At 37.0% G+C, this 23,492-nt stretch overlaps 1 protein-coding gene across 1 annotated transcript in view; it reads right to left on the bottom strand.

Annotated features, from left to right (window-relative positions):
- EML4 (EMAP like 4) overlaps positions 1–23,492 on the bottom strand; it is a 150,347-nt gene that overhangs the window by 53,743 nt on the left and 73,112 nt on the right. Inside the window, 4 exon segments of the mRNA XM_037066486.1 lie at positions 13,717–13,742; positions 14,398–14,526; positions 16,568–16,741; positions 20,134–20,263. Coding sequence (XP_036922381.1) covers positions 13,717–13,742; positions 14,398–14,526; positions 16,568–16,741; positions 20,134–20,263 — 459 coding nt within the window.

Below are 23,492 nucleotides of genomic sequence, written 5' to 3'. Positions count from 1 at the left end.
TCTGGCTATCCTTACTGTAAAATACCATGAAAGTCAAGGGGATAGAAAGTCCATGCGACTGGTCAAAGAGTATGATTTATAATATTAAAACAAAGCCTGGTGGCCTGGATAAAGAAGGAAGGAAAAGAAATTAAACTATCTCATAACAATTAGTAAACACAGCATAAAAAGCCATCAGTTTCAATAATAAAGCTGCTGCTTCCTGAAATGTAATTGATCTCAACATTTTATCTCCTACCCTGGCACCATAAACATTCCTGGGACTGAGGAGACTATACAGTATAGTGGAGAGAACACAAGCTTAGTGATAAAGACTGACTGTGGTTTGAACCCAGCTTTACCACTTACTAGCTTATGGTCCAATAAAATATTCTCAATTGAATCTGATCAAAGACAGCTTAACTAGAGAAGAAGAAATTTTGTGGGATATTGTTACAAAAATATCATTAGTTAGTTTCTCTAGACACACATAATACTGGAACCAAAAGAAATCTTAGAGCTCACCTACTCCAATGCTCCACTTTACAGGAGAGAAAACCAAGACTCAGAAAGGTCAATGAATTTTTAGACTGTATTACAAAAATTTTTCTATTATTTAGAACTTGGGAAACATTTTCATTCTAAAACTATGTTTCATATCCATACTGTCCAAAATGACAGCCACTGGTTTTTGAACACTTGGAATGTGGCTAGTCTTAACTGAGATATGCCGTTAAGTGTAAAACACAAACCAGATTTGGAATACTTAGCACAGAAAAAGGTAAAACATCTACACAGTAATGATCTTTTATATTGAACACACACTGAAATGATATTCTGGATAAATGACAGGCTGAGTTAAATATATTAACTTAATCTTACCTGTGTTCTTTTTACTTTTTAAATTGTGACCACTAGAACATTTTACATTAGACTGTGCTATACATTATATTTCTATTAGACAGTATTGTCAGGCAGGTGGTGAGGTCCTCAGGCAAATCCACGGAAGTCCAATGACCTGACAATAAAGCTTACTTATTACAATCCAAAACACACTAGCTTGAGCTCTGCATCCCAACAGTGGGACGTAGAAGTGGAAGATGATGTTCCTGCTCTATTATCTTTGAGAAGAGAGAATGCTACTACAAACTTTGAAATACTTGATGCTACACTTTCTTTTCTATGTCCTTCTCACACACCTCCTGGCACTTCCTCTTCAGTCTCCTTAGGTTTTGTTAACCTTCTAATCAGCATCTCCCAGAAGTGGTCCTGCCTCCAAAGTGCTCTAAGTTGTGAAATGATCTTCAAACTTTGTGGGATAGTTATTGCAGGTGTTCTGGGAACAGAAATATTGCCAAAATGATTCATACTGATGTACATAACTATTAAAGTTGTTTATACATTTAAAAGATCTTTAATCTTTTAGATTAAAGATCTAAAGATCTTTAGTCTTTAGACTAAAGTCTTTAGACTAATTTTGATAAAATTATCAAAATTTATTAATCTTTCACAGGTTGTAAGAAAGTGAAAGGAAAACTTCAGACAGAGTGGAAAAGGAAGTTACCACTGGGTAATTCTGCTCCGGGATCAGTTTCTCCAGTTCTTCTCTTCTCACCTCTCTCTATTTCTGGACTTAGACATCAAAAAACAAAGCAACAACAACAAAAAACAGCATTTTAAAAGCAACAGCAGAGCATCAGGGGTTTGGGCCACAACTCTCCTGATTTGTGTAATGGGTACTACTACTGCCCGCAGAAAGCCCTCTAAACTCTGAGAAAGCTTATATGTTAAAGCATCTTTCTCCTCATATTTTTTACTTTCAGAACTCATTTTCTAAAATAATTTTCCAATTCTTAGAACTAAAAAGCCCATCAAAACTGGAATTTGCACTTTACCTTGAACTAAAGTCTAGCTGCAGTGCAATGCTACCTAATTCCAGCAAATAGACAGAAAATTAAAGAATCTTTACTCAGTGTGAGCTTTTTCTTTGATATTAACAATTCTAGCCCCCCCAAATCAGATAGCTAAACAACAGACTTATAAACAAGATGTTAGAAATATTGATTACAATACAGCTTACAGTAGCAAGCAACAAAGAACATTGTAGGCAGGCTAAACCTTTTCTTAAAAACAATTAATTTTCATAAGATTTGAAACCCCAATTAATGACCCAGCTGTACTGCGGTAATGATATATTTTAAAATTCCAATGAAACAATGTAATCTGTAAGGGTCTTTGGACTTTGAACAAGTAATTTGATTTGTACTATCATAAAGTCTAACTGAAAGGTCTAACTGTAAAAACAGATGAGAAAATACGTAGATCCCCAAATTAAAAAGGGGGGGTTGAATTAATAAGAATATAAACTAGAGACTTCCAGCCAAGATGGAGGCATAGGTGGAAACACTGTGCCTCCTCACACATCCAAGTTTAAAGACAACAAAGTTTTAGTAACAAAAACACAACCAAAACACACAGAAAACTGAACTGTACAGAAGTCCGACAACAACGAACCATTCTTCCAGACCAGTAAGAGAGGCAGAGTCAGTGGCTGCCGGAGTGGGGTCAGGCAGGAAAAAGCAGCCAGACCAACCCAGAGAAGTTGGACCCAAGAAGGAACACACCAAAGCACATCATAATTCCATTAGCCAAGACTCAAATGAAGGAGAGAATCCTAGAAGCAGCAAGAGATAAGGGGACAGTCACCTACAAAGGAGTGCCCATCAGACTGTCAGCTGATTTCTTAAAGGAGACCTTGGAGGCAAGAAGGGGCTGGAAAGAAGTATTCCAAGTCATGAAATCCAAAGACCTACAGCCAAGATTGCTCTATCCAGCAAAGCTTTCATTTAGAATGGAAGGGCAGATAAAGTGCTTCTCAGATAAGGTCAAATTCAAGGAGTTCATCATCATCAAGCCCTTACTACATGAAATGTTCAAGGGACTTATCTAAGAAAAAGAAGATAAATAGATGAACAGTGAAAGGACAGCAAACTCACAGTTATTAACAACCACACCTAAAACAAAAGCAAACTAAGAGGACAGCTAGATCAGGAGTGGAACCATAGAATGGAGATCACATGGAGGGTTAGCAACAGGGGAGTGGGAGGAGGAGAAGGGGTGAGAAAATAAGTAGCATAGACAGTAGGTAAAAAATAGACAGGGGGAGGGCAAGAATAGTAGGGGAAATATAGAATCTAAAGAACTTGAGACACATGGACATAAACTAAAGGCAGGGAATGGTGGGGGAGGGGGTGTGCAGGGTGGAGGGGAATCAAGGGGGGAAATGGGACAAGTGTAATGGTATAATCAACAACAAAAAATATATATATATAAAGAACATAAACTAATCTCATTTCACAGATGAAAAAATTTCTAGTTGTGGTGCTTGACAAATATTATGCAGTTAGTTTTATTGGCTAGAACAAGAACCCAGGTTTGAAAATTTTGACCAAGTACTAAAGTACTACCTTAATTTTCTTTGTTCTATAGGCAGAGTTCTACCGGCTGGTAAATTTTACTGAATTCTTAATTACATGGGGGTGGGCAGTGAGGGTGCACCATGGAGATATAAAAGCTGTGAGCCTCACCACTTAGGAGATTACAACAGAGACATAACCAAGTCTTACACATCTGCTAACCAATTCTTATACTAATTACTGTAATAAGCCAAGGTGCAGTTACTACTTTCTTGAACCTAAACCTTTTAAAATCAGTTTTCGCTTTGCTGTTTTGTTCACAACTGTGATTGTTAAATTACTTGAAAATATCAGCTATAGAAGTTGCTTAAACATTTAAAAAAATTTTTTAAAGATTTTATTTATTTTTAGAGAGAGGGGAAGGGAGGGAGAGAGGAAGGGACAGAAACATCAGTGTGTGGCTGCCTCTCATGTGGCCCCCACTGGAAAACTGGCCTGCAACCAAGGCATATGCCCTGACTGGGAATCAAACCAGCAACCCTTTGGTTTGCAGCCTGCACTTAATCCACTAAGCTACACCAGTCAAGGCATGCTTAAATACTTTTTAGATTATTTTTACTCCCTGGAAAAGTCTTTCTTTGGGCAAAGAGAAAAGATGTGTATTTCTTCAACAATGTAAGATACAGAAAAACTTATTTTAAGCACTAAATAAGTGGGAAAAATGTTCATTTCATCTGCACATACCAAGTTGCATTTAATTTTCTGAAAGTAAGAAATTCAAGAAATAAATTTCAGATATTAAAATATTTCTTTCTAGCTCCTTCTCAACTACAGTAGAAAGAGAGAAGCCCCCAGGTGAACAATAAAGACTTACATATGAAATTCTAACTAAACAGGACTAAAAAGAGGCTTTAGCTTTACCTTCAATAAGCATGTCCTTTTTGGTCTCCCTTTAAAATAAAGAAAATATCTGGCCCTGGCCAGAAGGTTCAGTTGGTTGGAACGTGATGCCCTACGCCAAAAGGGTGCAGGTTCGGTTCCCACTCAGGGCACATACCTAGGTTGTGCCCTGAATGGGAACTGATCCCAGTGAGGGTGCTTACAGGAGGCAACTGATTGATGTCTCTCTTTTTCTCTCCCTTCCCTCTCTAAAACCAATAATAAAAAATATTCTTGGGTGAGAATTAATAATAATTAAAGACACTCGAATTTTTTTGAGTATTTTAAAATTCTTAAGAATTTTTAAAAAATTCTTGTGTGAATACTTGGACAAGCCAAGAACTAGGGATGTAACTAATGTTTATATAGCCCATTTTAAAAGACCCAACACCTAAGTTTTTTTTTTTAATGCAATATTTGGTTTCCTGCCCTTCCTGCTCTTCACACTAAAATAGACTTAAACCAAGCACCCTTTGTCCTAAATTCTGAAATTGCCATGTTTTGGGTACCATCTCATTAACAAGGAAAGATACTACCTATAGCTCAATTAAGAAAGGGTTTTTAACATTTTTTTGGTCTGTTTCATACTGCACACCTTCTTAGCAGGTGAGAATATGCTCCCTCTTAATAGGCAACAATATATGGACAGTATCAGTAGGAATGCTAGCTTATACACCTTACAGGTAAATTTTGTTAGTTATTCTTTCAGATATAAGGTGCTGTTTGCACAGGTATGATCAGGTTTTTGGACAGAACATGTCTGGATCCAACAGATCAGACAACATAAGGCACTGAATAAAAGCACCTGCAGCCCTGGCTGGTGTGGATCAGTGAAGTGAGTGCCATCTGTGAACTAAAGGGTTGCCAGTTTGATTCCCAGTCAGGGCACATGCCTGGGTTGCGGGCCAGATCCTCAGTTGGGGGGGGGGCACATGAGAGGCAACCACACATTGATGTTTCTCTCCCCCTCTTTCTTCCTCTCTTCACCCCCACCAATAAATAAATAAAATCTTTTAAAAAAAAGCACCTGCATTCAATTCTTTAAAAGGTAGATAAAAACATGTTAGTAAAGGAATGGGGGACTGCTCTCCACCTTCAATTTGCTGCAAGAAAGAGCTTTCAAAAGTTACTAAAGAGGCCCTCAGTGCTGGCTAGTGTAAGTCCAAATATACATGAGGAAACTGAGGTCCAACGTCTGAGTCACAGGAAAAAAATTAACATATGAACAATGTTTCCCCTTTTATCATAATTTTTCACCAAATGAAAGTGTGAAGTTCTCCCCAACTTACATTCATAATTTTGATCATTATAGAATTCTGATTCTTCAAACTTCTGCAGTACAGGTCACTTTACCCCTAACTAAGTCTCCTGCTTATGTTCTTCCCACTATACCACTTTGTTTCCCTTTCTTAAGTGAGGTGCCTCATGAAGCTTCTATTCCTTAGAATAAATCTGTATTTTATAGGTGTAATGTTAACAAACACAAAATTCTCTGCACACTATGATTGGTGACCTCTTCGCTGTTCCTTAACATAGCAAGAAAGCTCATGCCTTGAGGGGTTCATGTACTTCCACATTTCTTTTCTCCAGATAGCTACATATTTCACTCACTTCCTTCAGGAAGCTTAAATATTGGTTTATCAAAAATGTCTTCCCCTGGCTGGTGTAGCTCAGTGGATTGAGCAAACCAATTTGCGGGCTTGCAAACCAGAGGATCACGGTTCGATTCCCAGTCCGGGCACATTCCTGGGTTTCAGGCCAGTTCCCAGCAGGGGCCATTTCCCAGCAGGGGATGCACAAGAAGCAACCATACATTGATGTTTCTCTTCCTCTCTCCTTCCCTTTCCCTCTAAAGATAAATAAATATTTTTTAAAAACGTCTTCCCTAACTACTCTCTATAAAATAGTAATTCCTCTACTCTTCTCATTCTTTTCCAATATAATTTACTCCCTGACATACTAAGTATTTATTATCTGCTTATACACAGAATATAAACTCCACAAAGCTCAGACACTGTAACTGCCAAATCACTGGGTGCCTGTAACAGGTTCTGATTAAATAAACACTCAATAAGTATTTGTTAAATGAATGTTTAAAATGTGTATCTGGAGACTTCCACCAAGATGGAGGCATAGGTGGAAACACTGTGCCTTCTCCCACAACCAAGTTTGACTACAACAAAAGTTTTGGAGAACTAGAACACATCCAAAGACCAGAACACGGAATTATATGGAAGTCCGACAGCTACAAACCATTCAACGGGGATGGTAAGAGAGGTGGAACCAGCAACGGAGCTGGGTCGGGCAGGACAGATCCCCCGACCTAGACGCTAGGCGCGCGGGCAGTCCAAAGCCAGTCGGGGTGCGGGGCAGACTGACCAAGGTCGCACATTCGCGCACAGTGAGACGGACCACGGAGGCCCCAGGGGACGAACCCAGTGGTGGAGGGCTGACAGCGGTGGCACACTCGAGTGCAGTGGAACGAAACGCATGGGCCTGGTGACAGTGGTGGCTGCAGTGCCGCTGGGGGTCGCAGCAGCAGGCGGCGAAGGGAAGCCATTGTCCCTCATTGACCCCGCCCCCACATACAATGTCACCACCCAGCCACTGAGTTGCCCTGCTCTGGTGAAAACCTAGGGCTCCGATCCTGCTACTTAACAGGCACGAACAGCCCAAAAGATGGAGCAAGAGGAACTCAAAGTCCCAGAGCCAATAACCCTAAGTGACCAGGAAATTGCCAGCCTCTCAGAAGCCCAATTTAAGACACTATTTATCAGGATGCTCACAGAATTGGTAGACTACAGTCACAAATTAGAGAAACATATGAAGGCTAAACTGATTGAAATGAAGGGAGATGTCCAGGAAACCAATACCGACGGAAAGGAAACTGGGATTCAAATCAATGGAATGGACCAGAAGGAAGAAAGAAACATCCAACCAGAAAGGAATGAAGAAATGAGAATTCAAAACAATGAGGAGAGGCTTAGGAACCTCCAGGACATCTTTAAACGTTCCAACATCCGGATTATAGGGGTACCAGAAGGGGGAAAGAAACAGTCACGAGTGGAAAACTTATTTGAACAAATAATAAAGGAGAACTTCCCCAGTCTGGCAAAGGAAATAGACTTCCAGGAAATCCAGGAAGCTCAGAGAGTGCCAAAGAAGTTGGACCCAAGAAGGAACACACCAAGGCACATCATAATTACATTAGCCAAGACTAAAATGAAGGAGAGAATCCTAGAAGCAGCAAGGGATAAGGGGACAGTCACCTACAAAGGAGTACCCATCAGACTGTCAGCTGATTTCTCAAAAGAGACCTTACAGGCAAGAAGGGGCTGGAAAGAAGTATTCCAAGTCATGAAATCCAAAGACCTACAGCCAAGATTGCTTTATCCAGCAAAACTTTCATTTAGAATGGAAGGACAGATAAAGTGCTTCTCAGATAAGGTCAATTTCAAGGAGTTCATCATCACCAAGCCCTTATTATATGAAATGCTAAAGGGACTTATATAAGGAAAAGATGATGAAAAATATTAACAGTGAAAGGACAGCAAACACACAGTTATTAACAACCACACCTAAAACAAAAGCGAACCAAGAGGACAGCTAGATCAGGAGTGGAACCATAGAAATGAAGAACACATGGAGGGTTAGAAACAGGGGGGTGGGAGGAGGAGAAGGGGGCAGAAGGCACAGAAAATAGCATAGATGGTAGGTAGTAAATAGGGGGGAGGGGGAGAATAGCGGGGGAAATATAGAATCTAAAGAACTTGAGACATGTGGTAATAAACTAAGGGGGGGAGAATGGTGGGGAAGGGAGTGTGCGGGTGGAGGGGAATGAAGGGGGGGAATAGAACAACTGTAATGGTATAATCAATAAAATATATTTAAAAAAATAAATCAATAAAAGGGAAAAAATAAAAAAAATAAAAGCAAAAAAAAAAGTGTATCTGATAATAAACACATCAGAACTGGAATAGCTTTTAAAATTACAAGATTATAGAGTTTTCTTTCTCCAATTTTATAAATAATTTTATATTTTACATTTTTAGATTATTTGAATAACTGTCTGGCTACAACAAATTGCCAAAGAATTTTAGAGAGTATGTATTTCAAAATGACTTGTAAAGTATTTTTCAACTGAAGTCATTTTTAGACAGGTATTTAGGTAGCTAATAAGAAATAGTCTCAATTTTCTAAGAAATTATAATAACTATTCTTCCCTCTAAACATACCTGTAGTTAGAATATTACTGCATCAATTTGATAGTTAAGCAAGAATCTACTCTCAGAGCAGTGAAACCCACTCTCTAAGAAGATAATGATTTGGTGATTGCTGAGTTCCACTTTCCTCAATTAAGCAGATTTCTCTCCAGTAGAGTCTAACTGAGTCATGCAGGTTCTCAACATGATCAGGCAATTAATTATGTGTGAATTCTTTCTTTTTTAAGACTTTAGACAGAGGGAAGGGAGGGACAAAGAGATGGAGAGAAACACTGATGCGTGAGAGATATACTGATTGGTTGTCTCTTGCACGTCCCCAAGTGGGGACCTGGCCTGCAAGTACCCTGACTGGGAATCAAACTGGTGACCTTTCGGTTCACAGACCAGCACTCAACCCACTGAGCCACCCCAGCCAGGACAATTATGTGCTAATTCTAAACAGCACAAATTTAAGATGTTACAATGGAGAAATTATAAAAGATTATTCAAGATTTTATCATTTAAACTCTTGATTCAAACCTCAAAAAAAAGGTAACGTGCAGTAACTTGAGGGCATTCAGGTTCTGCCCTAAAATTAGGACATGTAACACTTTACATATTTCAAAAATGTCATATACTTGATAACTATTATAAGGATGAGCTTATAAGTTGTACTCATTTTGATTATTACAAAATTTGTCAGACTATTATCTATTTTCCCCAATAGATAATTTTATAAAATGTTTATTGTCCAGCTCAAAAAACTTCCCAATCAATAAATTACCAAATGATTTGTTTTGTACTTGAACCTAACTGCTACATTTAACAATAAATGCTCCCACAGAAGAACTTGTTCAGTTTAACTTGACGTGCTAAGTGTTTATTTCTCTTGAGATGGGAGCAGAATCCACCAAGAAAGGGGGAGAATAATAATGAAAAGAGTTTTGGCTTCTGGGATTTGAATGCAGATAAAGACCTAAGTTAGTAAGAGCCTCTTTTAGTGGTATAACCTGTCCTTCTACCTACACTTAGCCTAGAAAATTGTCCCATGTACTTCCCTTTCCACCTTTAACTGCTTTCACTCAGGTTTCCTTCCTTTTGCCCAAATGATGATCAGCAATTTACAGCTATTCTACCCTGTTGTGGTTGCAGGACACAGACCTTTGAGTTAAAGTTTTCCCTGCTACCACTCACCTAAATATACCAAATGTAAATAGGCTTTTCCCCAAATCAAAGCAGGTGATTTGGAGCATGTCATACTTGTCATCCCGCCCACCCAAAAAGAGGTAAACAAATCAATAAATCATATTTATAAAAGACTGATCACACAGCCCTGGCTGGTGTGGCTCAGTGGATTGAGCACTGGCCTGTGAACCAAAAGGTTCCCAGTTCAATTCCCAGTCAGGGCACATGCCTGGGTTGCAGGCCAGGTCCTCCCTCAGTAGGGGGTGTGAGAGAGGAAACCACACATTGAAATTTCCCTTTTCTCTCTCTTTCTCCACTCCCCGGTCTAAAAATCAATGAATAAAATCTTTAAAAAAAAGATTGTTCACAAATTACATGTATTTTGGATCAATACCTAAAGTGTAAGTAAATGTGTTGTAAAATGTGCTATGTAAATGAAGGTCATCTATTTCATGGCCATCTTTTCATCTTACTTTTACACATTTGAGTGCAAAGATTTACAGCCAGATTCATATACTAATAACTAAACTTTACTTGGTACTATGTGTCAGGTACTATGTTTAAGCACTTTATTACCTTTGAGGGTTTATTACTGTCTCAATTATAGATGAGAAAACAAAAAACTTAAGAAGATGGAAGATGAAGTTACCACAAGTTCACACAGCTAAGTAATGGTGAATCCAGTCTCTGGACTCCAAAATACATGTGTTTAAACATCTACACTATTTTGCTTGCTACATAGTAGATTAAGTCTTATAGACAACTCAAGTGTAACTGTCCAAAACCAAACTTTTTCTTTTCTCTATATCTACTCCTCCCTCAAATGTTCCTTACTTTAGTAGACATCTCTCACCTAGTTGCTCAAGCTAGCTTTCATAAATTCCCTGTTCCTTATCTCTTGCACGCTACCTATTCCAAAACCATTTACTAGAATTCATTCACTTCTTTCTATAGACTTTGTCTCAATTTCAGTCAGGCCTGAATTACCTAATAGGCTAAGCATAAGAGTTATCTCTGAAGATACACGCTAGTGTTAAGAGTATACAGCAGATAGACTACAGCTCATTAAATTGGCAAAGGAATAGATTCAAATTCCAAAAACAAAGCTAACTGCAAGCAACAATTGATATTACTAAGTTCAACCATCTGGGACAATCCTTTTGAGTTAAAATTCTTATGAGAATTTAACTTATATTTCTACATCTTTTCCCCGCTTTTCATTCTATCCTTTTTTCCAGACACTGGCATTAAAACCCTGCTTAGAGATGCTTCCATAACAAAATCTGTCCCTTTTAAATACATTTATTTACCTGTGTGCCCACACAGTATTGAAAACTGTCACCAATTCAAACCACTCACTTATCATACATGAATCGTAAGTTCCTTTTCCTTTCAAGGAACATAGCAGAACATGAGAAAGAGGCAGGTAGACCTTTCTCATTTACCCCAGAAAGACTTATAAGCTCTTTAGAAAAATGTGTAATAATAACAATTTTCTATAATTAGAGGCTCTTCTATTTTTAAGGTACATTCATACACACTACATACACATATACAGTGTGATCCTTCAGCAGCCATGCGACGTAAGCTTTGACTAGCAGGGTATCCCTATGCGTGAGGCCCAACACAAAATCATACATTTACTTAAAACATGATGAAATATTTTTGTCTTCATTAGTGCTTGTGTATTTAATGGGTGGCCCAAGGCAATTCCTCTTCTTTCAGTGTGGCCCAGGGACACTAAAAGGTTGGACACCCCTGCTTTATAGTTACTATTCTCAGATTAGAAAACTCGAAGAGACACTGTCATTTTGCCTAAGTCACAAGGCCATTATTTAGAAGAGCCGAAAACAAACACTAAACATAGAGATTCTCCATTCACTGCTCTTTTCACTACATATCACGGCTTCTATTTTTTTTAAAGATTTTATTCATTTATCTTTAGAGGGAAAGGGGAGCGGGAGAGAAATATCAATGTATGGTTGCCTCTCGTGTGCCCCCTGCCAGGAACTGCATCCCCTGCTGGGAACTGGCCTGCAACCCAGGCACGTGCCCTGACCTGGAATCGAACCGAGATCCTCTGGTTTGCAGGCCCTAGCTCAATCCACTGAACTACACCAGCCAGGGCGGCTTCGATTTATTTTTAACACCCTCACCCAAGGACATTTTTTCATCGCTTTTGGGGGGTGGGGGGGAACAGAGAGAGAAAGAGATGTGTGAGAGGGAAACATCAAACCCACAACCTAGGTATGCAACGACAGGGAATCCAACCCGTGACTTCTTGGTCTACGTGATGATGCTCCAACCAACCGAGCCACACCAGCCAGGGAACCACTACTTTTGTTTTTAAAAAATATTCTGATATACAGTAACAAGAATTGTCTTGGTAAATAAGATATTGTTTTTCCTTAAACCACTTCAACCATTATTTAGTCTATATACTTAATTATGAAAGAAGACTTAACTGAAGATGAAGAATGCCAGCTACAATCAACTTCATTTAATATTTCTATGTGAAAACAAATAATCCAAAGAAGATTACAAATAATTATTTCTTTTCTTACTAAAATCAAAGAAAGTACCCTGGCTGGTGTAGCTCAATGAACTGAGCATGGACCTGTGCACCAGAGGATCACGGTTCAATTCCCAGTCAGGGCACATGCCTGGGTTGCAGGCCAGTTCCCAGCAGGGGATGCACAAGAGGCAACCATACATTGATATTTCTCTCCCTCTCTCCTTCCCTTCCCTCTAAAGACAAATAAATAAAATCTTTAAAAAAAAAAAGAAAGTAAAAGTCCATAGGAATCAGGTTAAATCTCTAACAAAAATTTTAACTGTGTTGTATCTTGTTCATATAAATAGCCAAAAAATAAAGATAATTATGATACATAGAAATGACCAGCAAAAAGCATGCACAAAAAGGATGACGTGCTTTCATTTAGAGAGCACACTTTAACTAAACTTGCAGTCAATCTAAGAAGAATATAAAACTTATATATATAACTTACCATTTTGCAATTAAATTCAATACACATTTACAGAAAGGCTCTCCTTTTTTGGTCAGAACAAGCCAACAGCAGCAAGTAGCCAGAAATTACAATTAATATAAAAAATTTAAGAGGAAATGGATTTGCTAGACTCATATTTTCAGTCTGAGCCTCAAGAAATGAGCGATTATTTGCAATAAAGTTGGCAACAGAAAATTGAATTAAAATTTATCAGTTTTTAAAATCTATCTACCTACCTGTTAATCTATCTGAGAGGGGAAGGAAGGAAGAAAGGGAGGGAGAGAAACATTGATGCATGAGAGTTACATTGATCAGTTGCCTCTCATATGTCCCCAACTGGGGTCCTGGCCTGCAACCCAGGCATTTGCCATGATTGGGAATAAAACCAGTGACATTTTGGTTCACAGTTCAGCACTCAATCCACAGAGTCACATCAGCCAGGGCAAAATTTATCAATTTCTTAAGTGACTTTTCTAAGTACAATTTTTATTGTTTTTAAAAGGGTAAATTCCCTTTAGTATTTTATACCTTTTTGTAATGATGTATTTATTTCTACTGTAAACCTTGAGCCTTCAGAACTCACAGAAATAAGATGGATTTTTAGAAAAGTAGTTGGATTCACTAGTTCAAATGACCATACTGGTATTTCCTTTATTAAGAGGAAAGACAGGTAGTATAAATAATGAAAAGCCAAATATGAGATCTAGGAAGAAATTAATCCAGAAGGTGACTGACTGCGTAGCTCATTTTTACCTTGGCTGTTTTTTCCCCCCATGGGTTGACATTTTTGCTGGTTGAGAGAAAAGTGACCTATTTTACAATACAAATTGGGCATTTTCTTAAATGACTATTAGTAATGCACTTCTCTTTAATCACCATGCTCTGATAAAGTATAATAAATGAAATAGTCAACATACTTATTAACTAGCAAAAACTTAACTGATATAGAAAAGCAACATAAATATTTTAACAGGATTTTTAATTTACCTTGGTTGACGATGACATCTTTATGCCTGCAAAAGAAATTCAAAGACATTCATTTTACAATTGTATTTGGCTGACCATTATTAGAACCACCTGAATAAACTGTAAAAGCTTCAACACCAAGGCCACACCCCAGTTAAATCTCTAGAAGTGAAATTCAGGCATCAGCATTTTAAAAATCTTCTCACTGGTCTGAACCACTATTTTATAAAACAATGGATATTTCATAAAGTCAACTAAATAGTGAAAGCATTAGAAACAACTTACAAAAATTTTCAAATTTTATGGGATCATTAGATTTACAAATTATTTTAGTTGAGGAGCATTTACATGAAAATGTAGCCCTTTTTAGAACACTTTAACATGAGTTTTTATTTTTTAATTGAATTTATTGGGGTGACATTGGTTAATAAAATTATACAGGTTTCAGGTGTACAAGTCTGTATCATCTGTATACAGTATTGGGTTCACACCCCAAGTCAAGTCTTCTTCCATCACCATTCATCTTGCCTATACTCTCTTATGCATCCCCAACCCTCCTGACTCTGGTCATCACTACATTGTCTGTCTCTGTAACATAGGTTTTTTCAAAAAATAATTCAGACAAGGCACTTAGTTGGACATGCAAACATGATAAGCCACATAATTAATTTTCAGATATAACTGAGAAAGTATAATACTTACTTGTCTGTATTTTTTATAACTTTTGATATTATTTTTGAGGTTGAAACTGCCTTCAATAATTTATTACGATTATCATCTGAATTTTCCCATGAATTATGTGACTTTTCAGCTGTTGGTGGTCGTTTTATGCTGGAAGAAACATATTGTTTTCTTAGAGAAAAATTCTGTAAGTAGCAATGACAGGTAATTGACAGTTTACATGGAACACAAAATCAGCAATTAACATTTCCTTAAAGCTAATCCAGAAGAGAGAAGGAAGGATTAGTTGAAAGGTCCTGTCTGGATGAGTGAAGGAGTTAAGCAAGGCCATTGCACCAAGTCTGTTTTATAGTTGTCACTATTATTCAGAAGATTCATTAGAACAAATACTACTTGATTTTTAAAAACTTGTATCTTTTTGTTAACTGAAAACACCCCATTTGTTTGAATCTCCAAGTAGCTAGCAATATTTCTCCAAGTAGCCAGTCCTATTTAGCGCTATTGTGCACTCACAGTAGTTTGCGAAACTGTGAATTTGTGGGGGGAAAAACCAAACCTGTGCTTTTACATAAATCATAAAGCTGTTATTTTCATTTTTGTGGTCTCATATATGGTACAGATGACAATTTCTAAATAAACTACAGGACTAAAAGTAAAACTCTGGTTTATATCTTTTAGAGGCAATTTTACCCATGACCAGAAATAAACACCATGTAAGAGAAAAATGTCATATTACCAACACTAATTTCATTTATTTGTAACTGAAATGTTTTGATTTATGAATGAGTTTTTGGATGCATTGCTAATAATCCTATAACTCATCCAGTCTTCAAGACTTCTCGCAATAGCATATCCAAAGAGCAATTTAGAATGGCAAGCACATTTCCAAGAGATCTTAACTAGCTGAAAAAAAGATCTGGGACAAAGAAGGTACCAAGTCAAATCAGAACCTTTAAGAAATTGATTATAAAAAACAGGCCACCTCAACCACACACACTTCAAAGATGCGTAACATTAATAAGCTATATCCAAGAAAAAGTCCACATGAGACCAGGCAGAAGAATTTGTGTGAGCAATACAGACAAAGCATTTTAAAATGTTAAACATGCATCAAATGAAGGATTTTTGTTTTCCCAAATTTCCATTAGTGATTTGAGACAAAATATTAAACTGATTAAATAAAAGACATAAATCTTTTAGGAATAGTTATTATTTATTTTACCAAAATTCTAGCCATTTCTGGGAATGGTTTAATATTTTCCTAAGATTTCCAAGTATCAGTACGATAAAACTCAAGGGTGCACAAAAGTAAGTTTACAGTTGTGAGTATGCGAAACAGTTTATTCTTGCATTATTACTTATTAATTATTGTGTTATTTTCCATATGAACACCTGTAAACCTCCTTTGGCCCACCCCATATAACTATACCTATTCATACAGCTGAAATCAGCATTTCTAAAGCAGGCAGACTTCATTAAGTTGGTCTAAATACTTGATTACAAGGCAGCTGTAGCACTGAACTCCCAGCATGCAGGTTTAGATCCCCAATTTAGGCTTACACACATTGTTAGAATGATTTGCCATTCTCCCCCTCTCATAACTTTAAAATATTAATTATTACAGGCACAGAGAGAAGCCCTCAAGCAAGCCTTTAGCATAGAAAAGACCAAGTGAAATGGATTCATTTCTGTACTCAAGCAAGAACTTATCCTCCTAAAACCCAAAACTAAAACTGAGATGCAGTCACAATTAAGAGCCATGTGTTGACAGGGTCCCTTGAAAATCAAAGGTTGTAATGATGCCAAAATATGAAGAGGATAATTACATATTGCAATTTTCTATCCATGGCTATAAACTTATGCACAGTCATATAAAATATAAAAATAATCTATAATTTTAATTTTACTAGGAAAATATGTTTGGATCTTAGAGTAGGTTATTTCTACCTTCCTTTCATCGAACTGTTTAAAACTTAGTTTTTTTCCTCAGTTTTAACTGAGAAATTTTGACCTTAAATCTTCATTTCCCAATGTGCTAAAAAATACAGATAGATGATAGCAACAAAGAAGGGAAAATAAAAGGCATCAGGCTTTCTCCTGGAACCCATGGATAGTCAGCTTTTCCTCATGTCATAGAATTTAGGTATCATTACAACCATGCCCTATCTCTGAACTCAGGGACAATTAAAACCTTTTGGTGGGAGCAGAATTCTTGCTTTCTTGAGTTTGTCTGGGTATTTGGAGAGGCTGTGCAGAGGGCTGGGGAGAAGGTGATGCTCGAATTTGTGGACTTTGATCATTAGAATGAGATTCCTCTTTTTTTTCTCTCTGTCCTTGTGGTTTTTCTTTCTTTTTTTCTGTACCACTGTAAAATAAAGTATAACATGGAACAACACAAATTTAAACAAAAAAAGATATATCAAATGATGGGAAAAGTGATTACTATATAATTAGAAATCCTAAATCAAATAGCTAATACAATTTACACTGGTTTCATTTAATCATGGAGATGTTTCTTTAAAAATTCTGGAAGCTATTAAAATCTGCAGTGAAGAATTTAAGAATAATAGGGTAATATATCTATGAAGACTGTCCATTTGGACCAAAATGACCTCTAAGGTATTTGCCATCCTAGCAGATTTGGGGGAACAACAGAAGATCTGACTCAACTTACCCAAATGAGAGCATTAGTGACACTTTCCATTACCTCTGTAATATATACTGACACCCAAGAACACGAATGATCACGTTTAATAGGTTATTCTCTAATTCCCACTGCTTCTGTATACTTCTACTCCTGCCAGTTGAGTTTTAAGCTTACCAAGAGTCTACTGTGCTTTCCCCCTGGAATCTGTTTACACCAGTTGTATGTTATTTTAATTGTAATTAAATACAAAGAAAACTGACAAAATATACATCAAAAAGAAAATTGTAATTTCTATGAACACTAAGTTAAATGCTCTGGAAAGACTTCATAAAAACGAGTTACTAAAAAACTTGTCCTTATGTTTTATGTAAGTGAGACAATTATAAAAAAGATCATGAGGGAAAAAAATCACAAAGATATGGGTTATTAGTCATACTGTTTTCTAGAGTTTTAAATTTCATTGCTTTAAAAAAATGAAACTAAAAAATATAAAAAATGATTTATGGTTATACTTTATTCAAGATCATCAAGGAATCTAATGAGACGCATACATAGAAAGAAAGGGATGCGAAGCTCATTCAAATTGACAATAAATGTGAACATATTTCATGTTAAAATAAAACATGTATAAACTCTGCACTCTTGACTCTTGATTAATGAAGCATCTCCCATTCCCAATCACCCGGGATAAGAATCTTTATATTGCACACTTTAACGATACTACAAAACAGATAGAGTCAAAAGCTTGAATTCCAGAATTGAAAAGGTAGGAAACCATCAACTCTCTACACATCTAAATCAGAGGACATTTTGTAATTTGACTATAAGGTACATAATGTACAAGAAAGCATGTTTAAGAACATTTTGAACAAATATACATAGCATATATAATTTATTACATTATAGTAGTTTAAAATGTTAAAAATATAATTTTGATAGTAACATTTCTTAATCTGATTCAGTTCTAGTATCTTCAGACTGGCCCTTGACTGTCTATTCCACGTTCAGTTTTTTTAAAGTATGTGCTGAGAAATACAATTCAACCTCAAAAATATCAGACTAACTTTGAAATTTACATGTGGGTTAGAAACTGCTTCTTTCTTGTTCTTCAAACTATCCTGAATGCACAGGTCACTACTCTTATGTGGGCCCGGTACAACCTAAAAAATATTTTCCTCCTGGGTTATTTAAGAGCAAAATACAGTGGTACCTTGGTACTCATTAAATCATTCTGGAACTCTTGACAAGTGCTGAAACCTATGAGTACTGAAATAATGAGGCACTTTCTCTTGAGGGGAGGTGTGGTGACTCATACAAGTTCTAGCAAGTCCCAAGCTAGTGCCAAGTGATGAAACAATTTTTTTTCTCATCAAAATGCAACAAGCACAGGCTTTGATGAGTTCTGAAGTTAACGAGTACCACGGTATGTCGTCTGTATTACAGAACCTCTGCACCATAAAGTAACAAACTCAGTCTTAGGCTGCTAAATCACTATCATGTGTAATACTGATCACTTACACAGCTGTGTAAGAAAATAGGTACCAGTTGTACCCAGTAATAGTTTAGAGTCAGCCTATCTTGCATAAAAAATTTTATTAAAATTTCTACTCTGCGTTTGTTTTTCTTATAATTTGGCTTTTTCTTTCCTGAAAGTGGAGCACAGGTAGTAAATTTTGGCGCATGCTTTGGAAGAGAAAGTCTAGATTCTGTAATGACAATGACTTCATTGTCATTACAGAAGGGACTTTTGAAAGGCCTAAAGGATCTTCTTGCCATTGCTTCACAGTTCCTGGTCAACGGGAATGGTGCTAGCTTCACACCGCCCACCAACTCCCTCTACCTCCCACTCTGCTTACAAATGGGTACCTTTTAGCCATACTGGTGAGTAATTTAGTCACCAGCATTAGTTTATTAAGGCAATAATTTTCTTCTTTTTTAATTTAGTTCTTATTTAAGTACAGTTTTCTGTTTTATATAAGGCAATAATTTTTTATCAGTACATTTAAAATATCATTCTATTACTTAAGCTCTGCAATCATTCTTTCAAGAAAACAGCTCTAACAGTATATAAGTGATCTTTTGTGGTCTCTCCAAACTCTATATGGAATAATTTGCTAGGAATTACGCAAAAGCAATTTTGTTGAAACAACAGATTAGTTGATGAAAAGAACATACAGAATGTCAATCTGTAACCCACAGAAACTTTTATATTGCAGTACTTCCACTGCCCTCTCACACACAAACATACACACCACATACTACTATAATATTTTGAATTAAGCCTTAATTTTATAGTCATGGTTAAAGAATAAATGTTGTAACAGTGTCAGCTAATGTGGATACATAGCAAAGATTCTATTTCTCCTTTAAAAAAAGATGTATCAGAGAATGACAAATACTGTATGATTTCATTTTATGTGGAACTAAAAAAAAAAAACCAGACAAAACAAATTCAGATACAGAGAACAATCTGATGGCTGCTAGAAGGAAGAAGGCTGAGTGCAAGGTTGGGTGAAAAAAGCACAAACTTCCAGTTGTAAAATATGTTACAGAGATGTAATATAGAGTATAGGGAATATAGTCATTAATACCTTAATAAGTTTGTACAGTCACAGATGTTTATTAGACTTATCATGGTGATCATGTGTCCTAAGGTATATAAATGCTGAATTGTTATGTCATACAGGTGAAACTAATAAACTGTATGTCCACATACTGCTAAATACATAAATAAGTTGCAGTATCCAATGTATCATTTGCTATGGAAAATTCACTTATGTAACTACATTAAACACAGAGATGCTTATCTCATCACAAATGCTTGTTAAAAAGAAATTTTAAAAAAACCCAGAAAACACAACTGCTTTCTTTTTTTAGGAAAAACCAAAAGCTGTCTCCCACAACTCCACAGGTACAATAAATGCAAACTGAGTATTGGGTACATGTCTCTATATTCAGAGTTAAAGAATTCAAAGGACATACTCCTTTGAATTTCATCTCTATTTCATATTTGTTTCAGAAGTAGACTGAGTTATCACATTCAACCATTTAAAAATGTTAGCTCTCCCTCACAACTCCCTCCACCTCCCACCCCACTTATAAATGGATACCTTTTAGCAGCAGATGAAAGTGTTTCTTTTCTGGCAATTGAGACAGAGCTCATATGACTTGGTTTTCTGTTTGCTCCACTCCCATTGGTTATACAGGACATGGAAATAGCTTCTCGAATACCTGGTTGACCTGGAGGTGGTTAAGAAAAAAATTTTTGTATCAAAATATTTCTCAAAGACTATAATTTAAAAAATTAAATAATTAGTGTCTGGAACTAGTAAGCAAACTGCTCCCTCTGATATACACCGTAACAACATTCCTGTCTCAAAATTTAATCTCATCAGAACAAATTTACAGAGAAGCTATATGCTAAGTTGCTAAATTGTAGCTAGATCACTCTAGCCTACATGGTTTGCTTTCCACACATAGCAGCTTTAAAGCACAATTTTAAGTTGCGCTTTAAATTAAACCACAAATCCCTCATGTCACTGATTTTCAGACATAGTTCAGGTTGTGCTGAAATTTAATTAGAAATCTCAAAATCATAAATGTTAAATGTTAGAATGTTATTCCATATTAATAAATCATGAGTATACAAAGTAACTTCTGCTTTTTTAATTTATATAGTAGGACTGGAATAAACATTATGGGTATGTTAGAGTGGTCAGGAAGATTAGAAGTCACTAGATAAAACAGCCCCATATACTCAAGGGCTCAGGTTATTCAGATTTGGAAATAGAGAATAGTTTTGAATTTTTGGACCCAGTTTTCTCACATACACACAACAAAATCTAATTTTTCAACATGGCCAATCTCATATTTGTTTGCTTCTCTTCATAAAAACACATAGTAAAAGACTTTTACGTACAGAGCCTAAACTATCTGGCACCCTAAAGTGTTCCATACACGATGGTGTAACATTGCATTTTGACATGAATAAGGAAATAGGGGCACCTGTATCATAATTCTATGAACTGTTTCCTTAATACAGAGATTCCTAGACCGTACCTGAGACCAAATGACTCTGAAGAGAGGAATGTGGAGACCTACTCTATTTAATTTTTTGAACCTTCTTGGGAAGTTTTTCACATATTATAAGGTACACTACCCTTCCCCGCCCCCAACCCAAATTGTGCTAATATCACTGGTCATCGGATCTAGTGCTAGTCTGCCAAACAGGTGACTTCTTGTTGTTTTATAGCTTTAAAAAATATTGTGGAAAATACTCATAAAATTGACCAATTTAACCATTTAATGTTAAAGGTACTATTCAGTATATTTACAATGTTGTGCAACCTATCACTGTTATTCAGTCACTCAACACTTTCATCACCCCAAGAAGAAATCCTGTACTTACTCCCCATTCGTTCCTTCCTTCCCTCCCCCAGCCCTTGCCAACCATTAACCTGTATTATCTCTGTAGATGTGCCTGTTCCAAATATTTCATATACATGGAGTCAAACAACGTACGTACACTCCTTTGTGTCCAGCTTATTTCACTTAGGACAGTGTTTTCACGGTTCATCCACATGGCAGCATGTATGAGTAGTTTATTCTTTTTTATGGCTAAAAAACATTCCACTGTATATATGAATACACCACATTTTGTTTATTCAATTTATCCATCATGCACATCTGGTTGTTTCCATCTTTTGACTATTTTGAGTAGTGCTGCCATATAAACAATTGTGTACAATTTTTTGTTTAAACACTTCTTTTCCATTATTTTAGGTATGTAACTAGTAGAACTGCCACATAACATGGTAATTTTATGTTTAACTTACTGAGGAACTAACAAACACAGTAGCTGTACCATTTTACAATCCCACCAGCAACGCGTGAGAGTTTCAATTTTAACACTTCCTTGCCAACACTTGCTACTTTCAGTTTTTTAAAAAAAATTACAGCCTTCTCAATGAGTATTTAGTGCTCTCTCACTGTGGTTTTGATTAGTTTTGGATTTAGTTTATTTTTTCTTTTTTTATTTCCTTAAGGTTAATGTTAGATTACTGATTGAGATTTTTAAAAAAGATTTTATTCATTTATCTTTGGAGGGGAAGGGAAGGAGAGAGGAAGAGAAATATCAACGTATGGTTGCCTCTCGTGCATCCCTTGCTGGGAACCGGCCTGCAACCCAGGCATGTGCCCTGACTGGGAATCGAACGGCATTCCTTTGGTTCGCAGGCCCATGCTCAATCCACTGAGCTATACCAGTCAGGGCAAGATTTTTTTGTTAACATGGGCATTTACAACTATAAATTTTCCTCTAAGCACTGTTTTTCCTGTGTCCACAGCTGGTTTTTGAAATATAAATTTGTTTCTTTACTTTCTGTTATACGCACACAAACACATTAACCACTGTAAAAAAACCACACACGGTCAGTCATCCACTTCCCATGCTCTCTTTCAATTTCCCAAGCCTCATCTCAAAAGAGATCAATCACATTCATTAGGACAGCTACTATTCAAAAGAAGAAAAAACACACTTCCGGCCAAGATGGAGGCATAGGTAGATATACTTTGCCTCCTCGCACAACCAAAAGAAGGATAACAACCAAATTTAAAAACAAAGAATAACCAGAACTGCCAGAAAATCAAACTGCATGCAAGTCCAACAATCAAGGAGTTCAAGAAGAAACATTCATTCAGACTGATAGGAGGGGCAGAGACGGGAAGGCAGGCAGCAGGACAGTGGCTGGTAGACCAGGTGGTCCCACGTTCATGTGCAGATAAACTGGGAAACACAACTGGGGAGTGAGACACACTGTGCAACCCTGTGTTCCAGCTGAGGGAAAAAGTCTCAAAAGGTCCCTAGTAAGGTGGTGTGTGAGAGGCAACCACACATTGATGTTTCTCTCCCTCTCTTTCTCCTTCCCTTCCCCTATAAAAAAAATTAAGTAAAATCTTTTAAAGAGTTAAAAAAGAAAAAAGTAAAACACAAAAACAACTATCACACACAAACAAAAACAAGTGTTGGTGAGGATGCGGAGAAAGTGAATCTTTGTGTATTTCTGGTAGGAATTAAAAATGGTGCAGGTCCTGTGTAAAACTGTATTGGCGACTTCCGCCAAGATAGAGGCATAGGTGGAAACACTGTGCCTTCTCCCACAGCCAAGTTTGAATACAACAAAGGTTTGGAGAAGAAAGACACACCCAAAGACCAGAAAATTGAATTATACGGAAGTCCGACGACTACGAACCATTCAACGGGGACGGCAAGAGGGACAGCAGAGCAGGGTCGGGCAGGAAAGATCCTCAGACCGAGTTGTGCAAGTGGCCCGGACCCAGTCAGGGTGTGGGGCAGACTGACCAAGGTCCCACATTCGCGCACAGTGAGACGGACCACGCAGGCCCCAGGGGGCAAGGGCTGACGGCAGTGGCACACTTGCATGCAGTGGGATGAAACTCGTGGACCCGG

Source organism: Sturnira hondurensis, unplaced genomic scaffold (genome assembly GCF_014824575.4).
Source record: "Sturnira hondurensis isolate 20B ecotype Veracruz unplaced genomic scaffold, ASM1482457v3 Scaffold0016663, whole genome shotgun sequence".
NCBI classification, from domain to species: Eukaryota; Metazoa; Chordata; class Mammalia; order Chiroptera; family Phyllostomidae; genus Sturnira; species Sturnira hondurensis.
The sequence above is the reverse complement of the archived record's forward strand: the minus strand, read 5'-3'. Positions and strand labels throughout refer to the sequence as shown.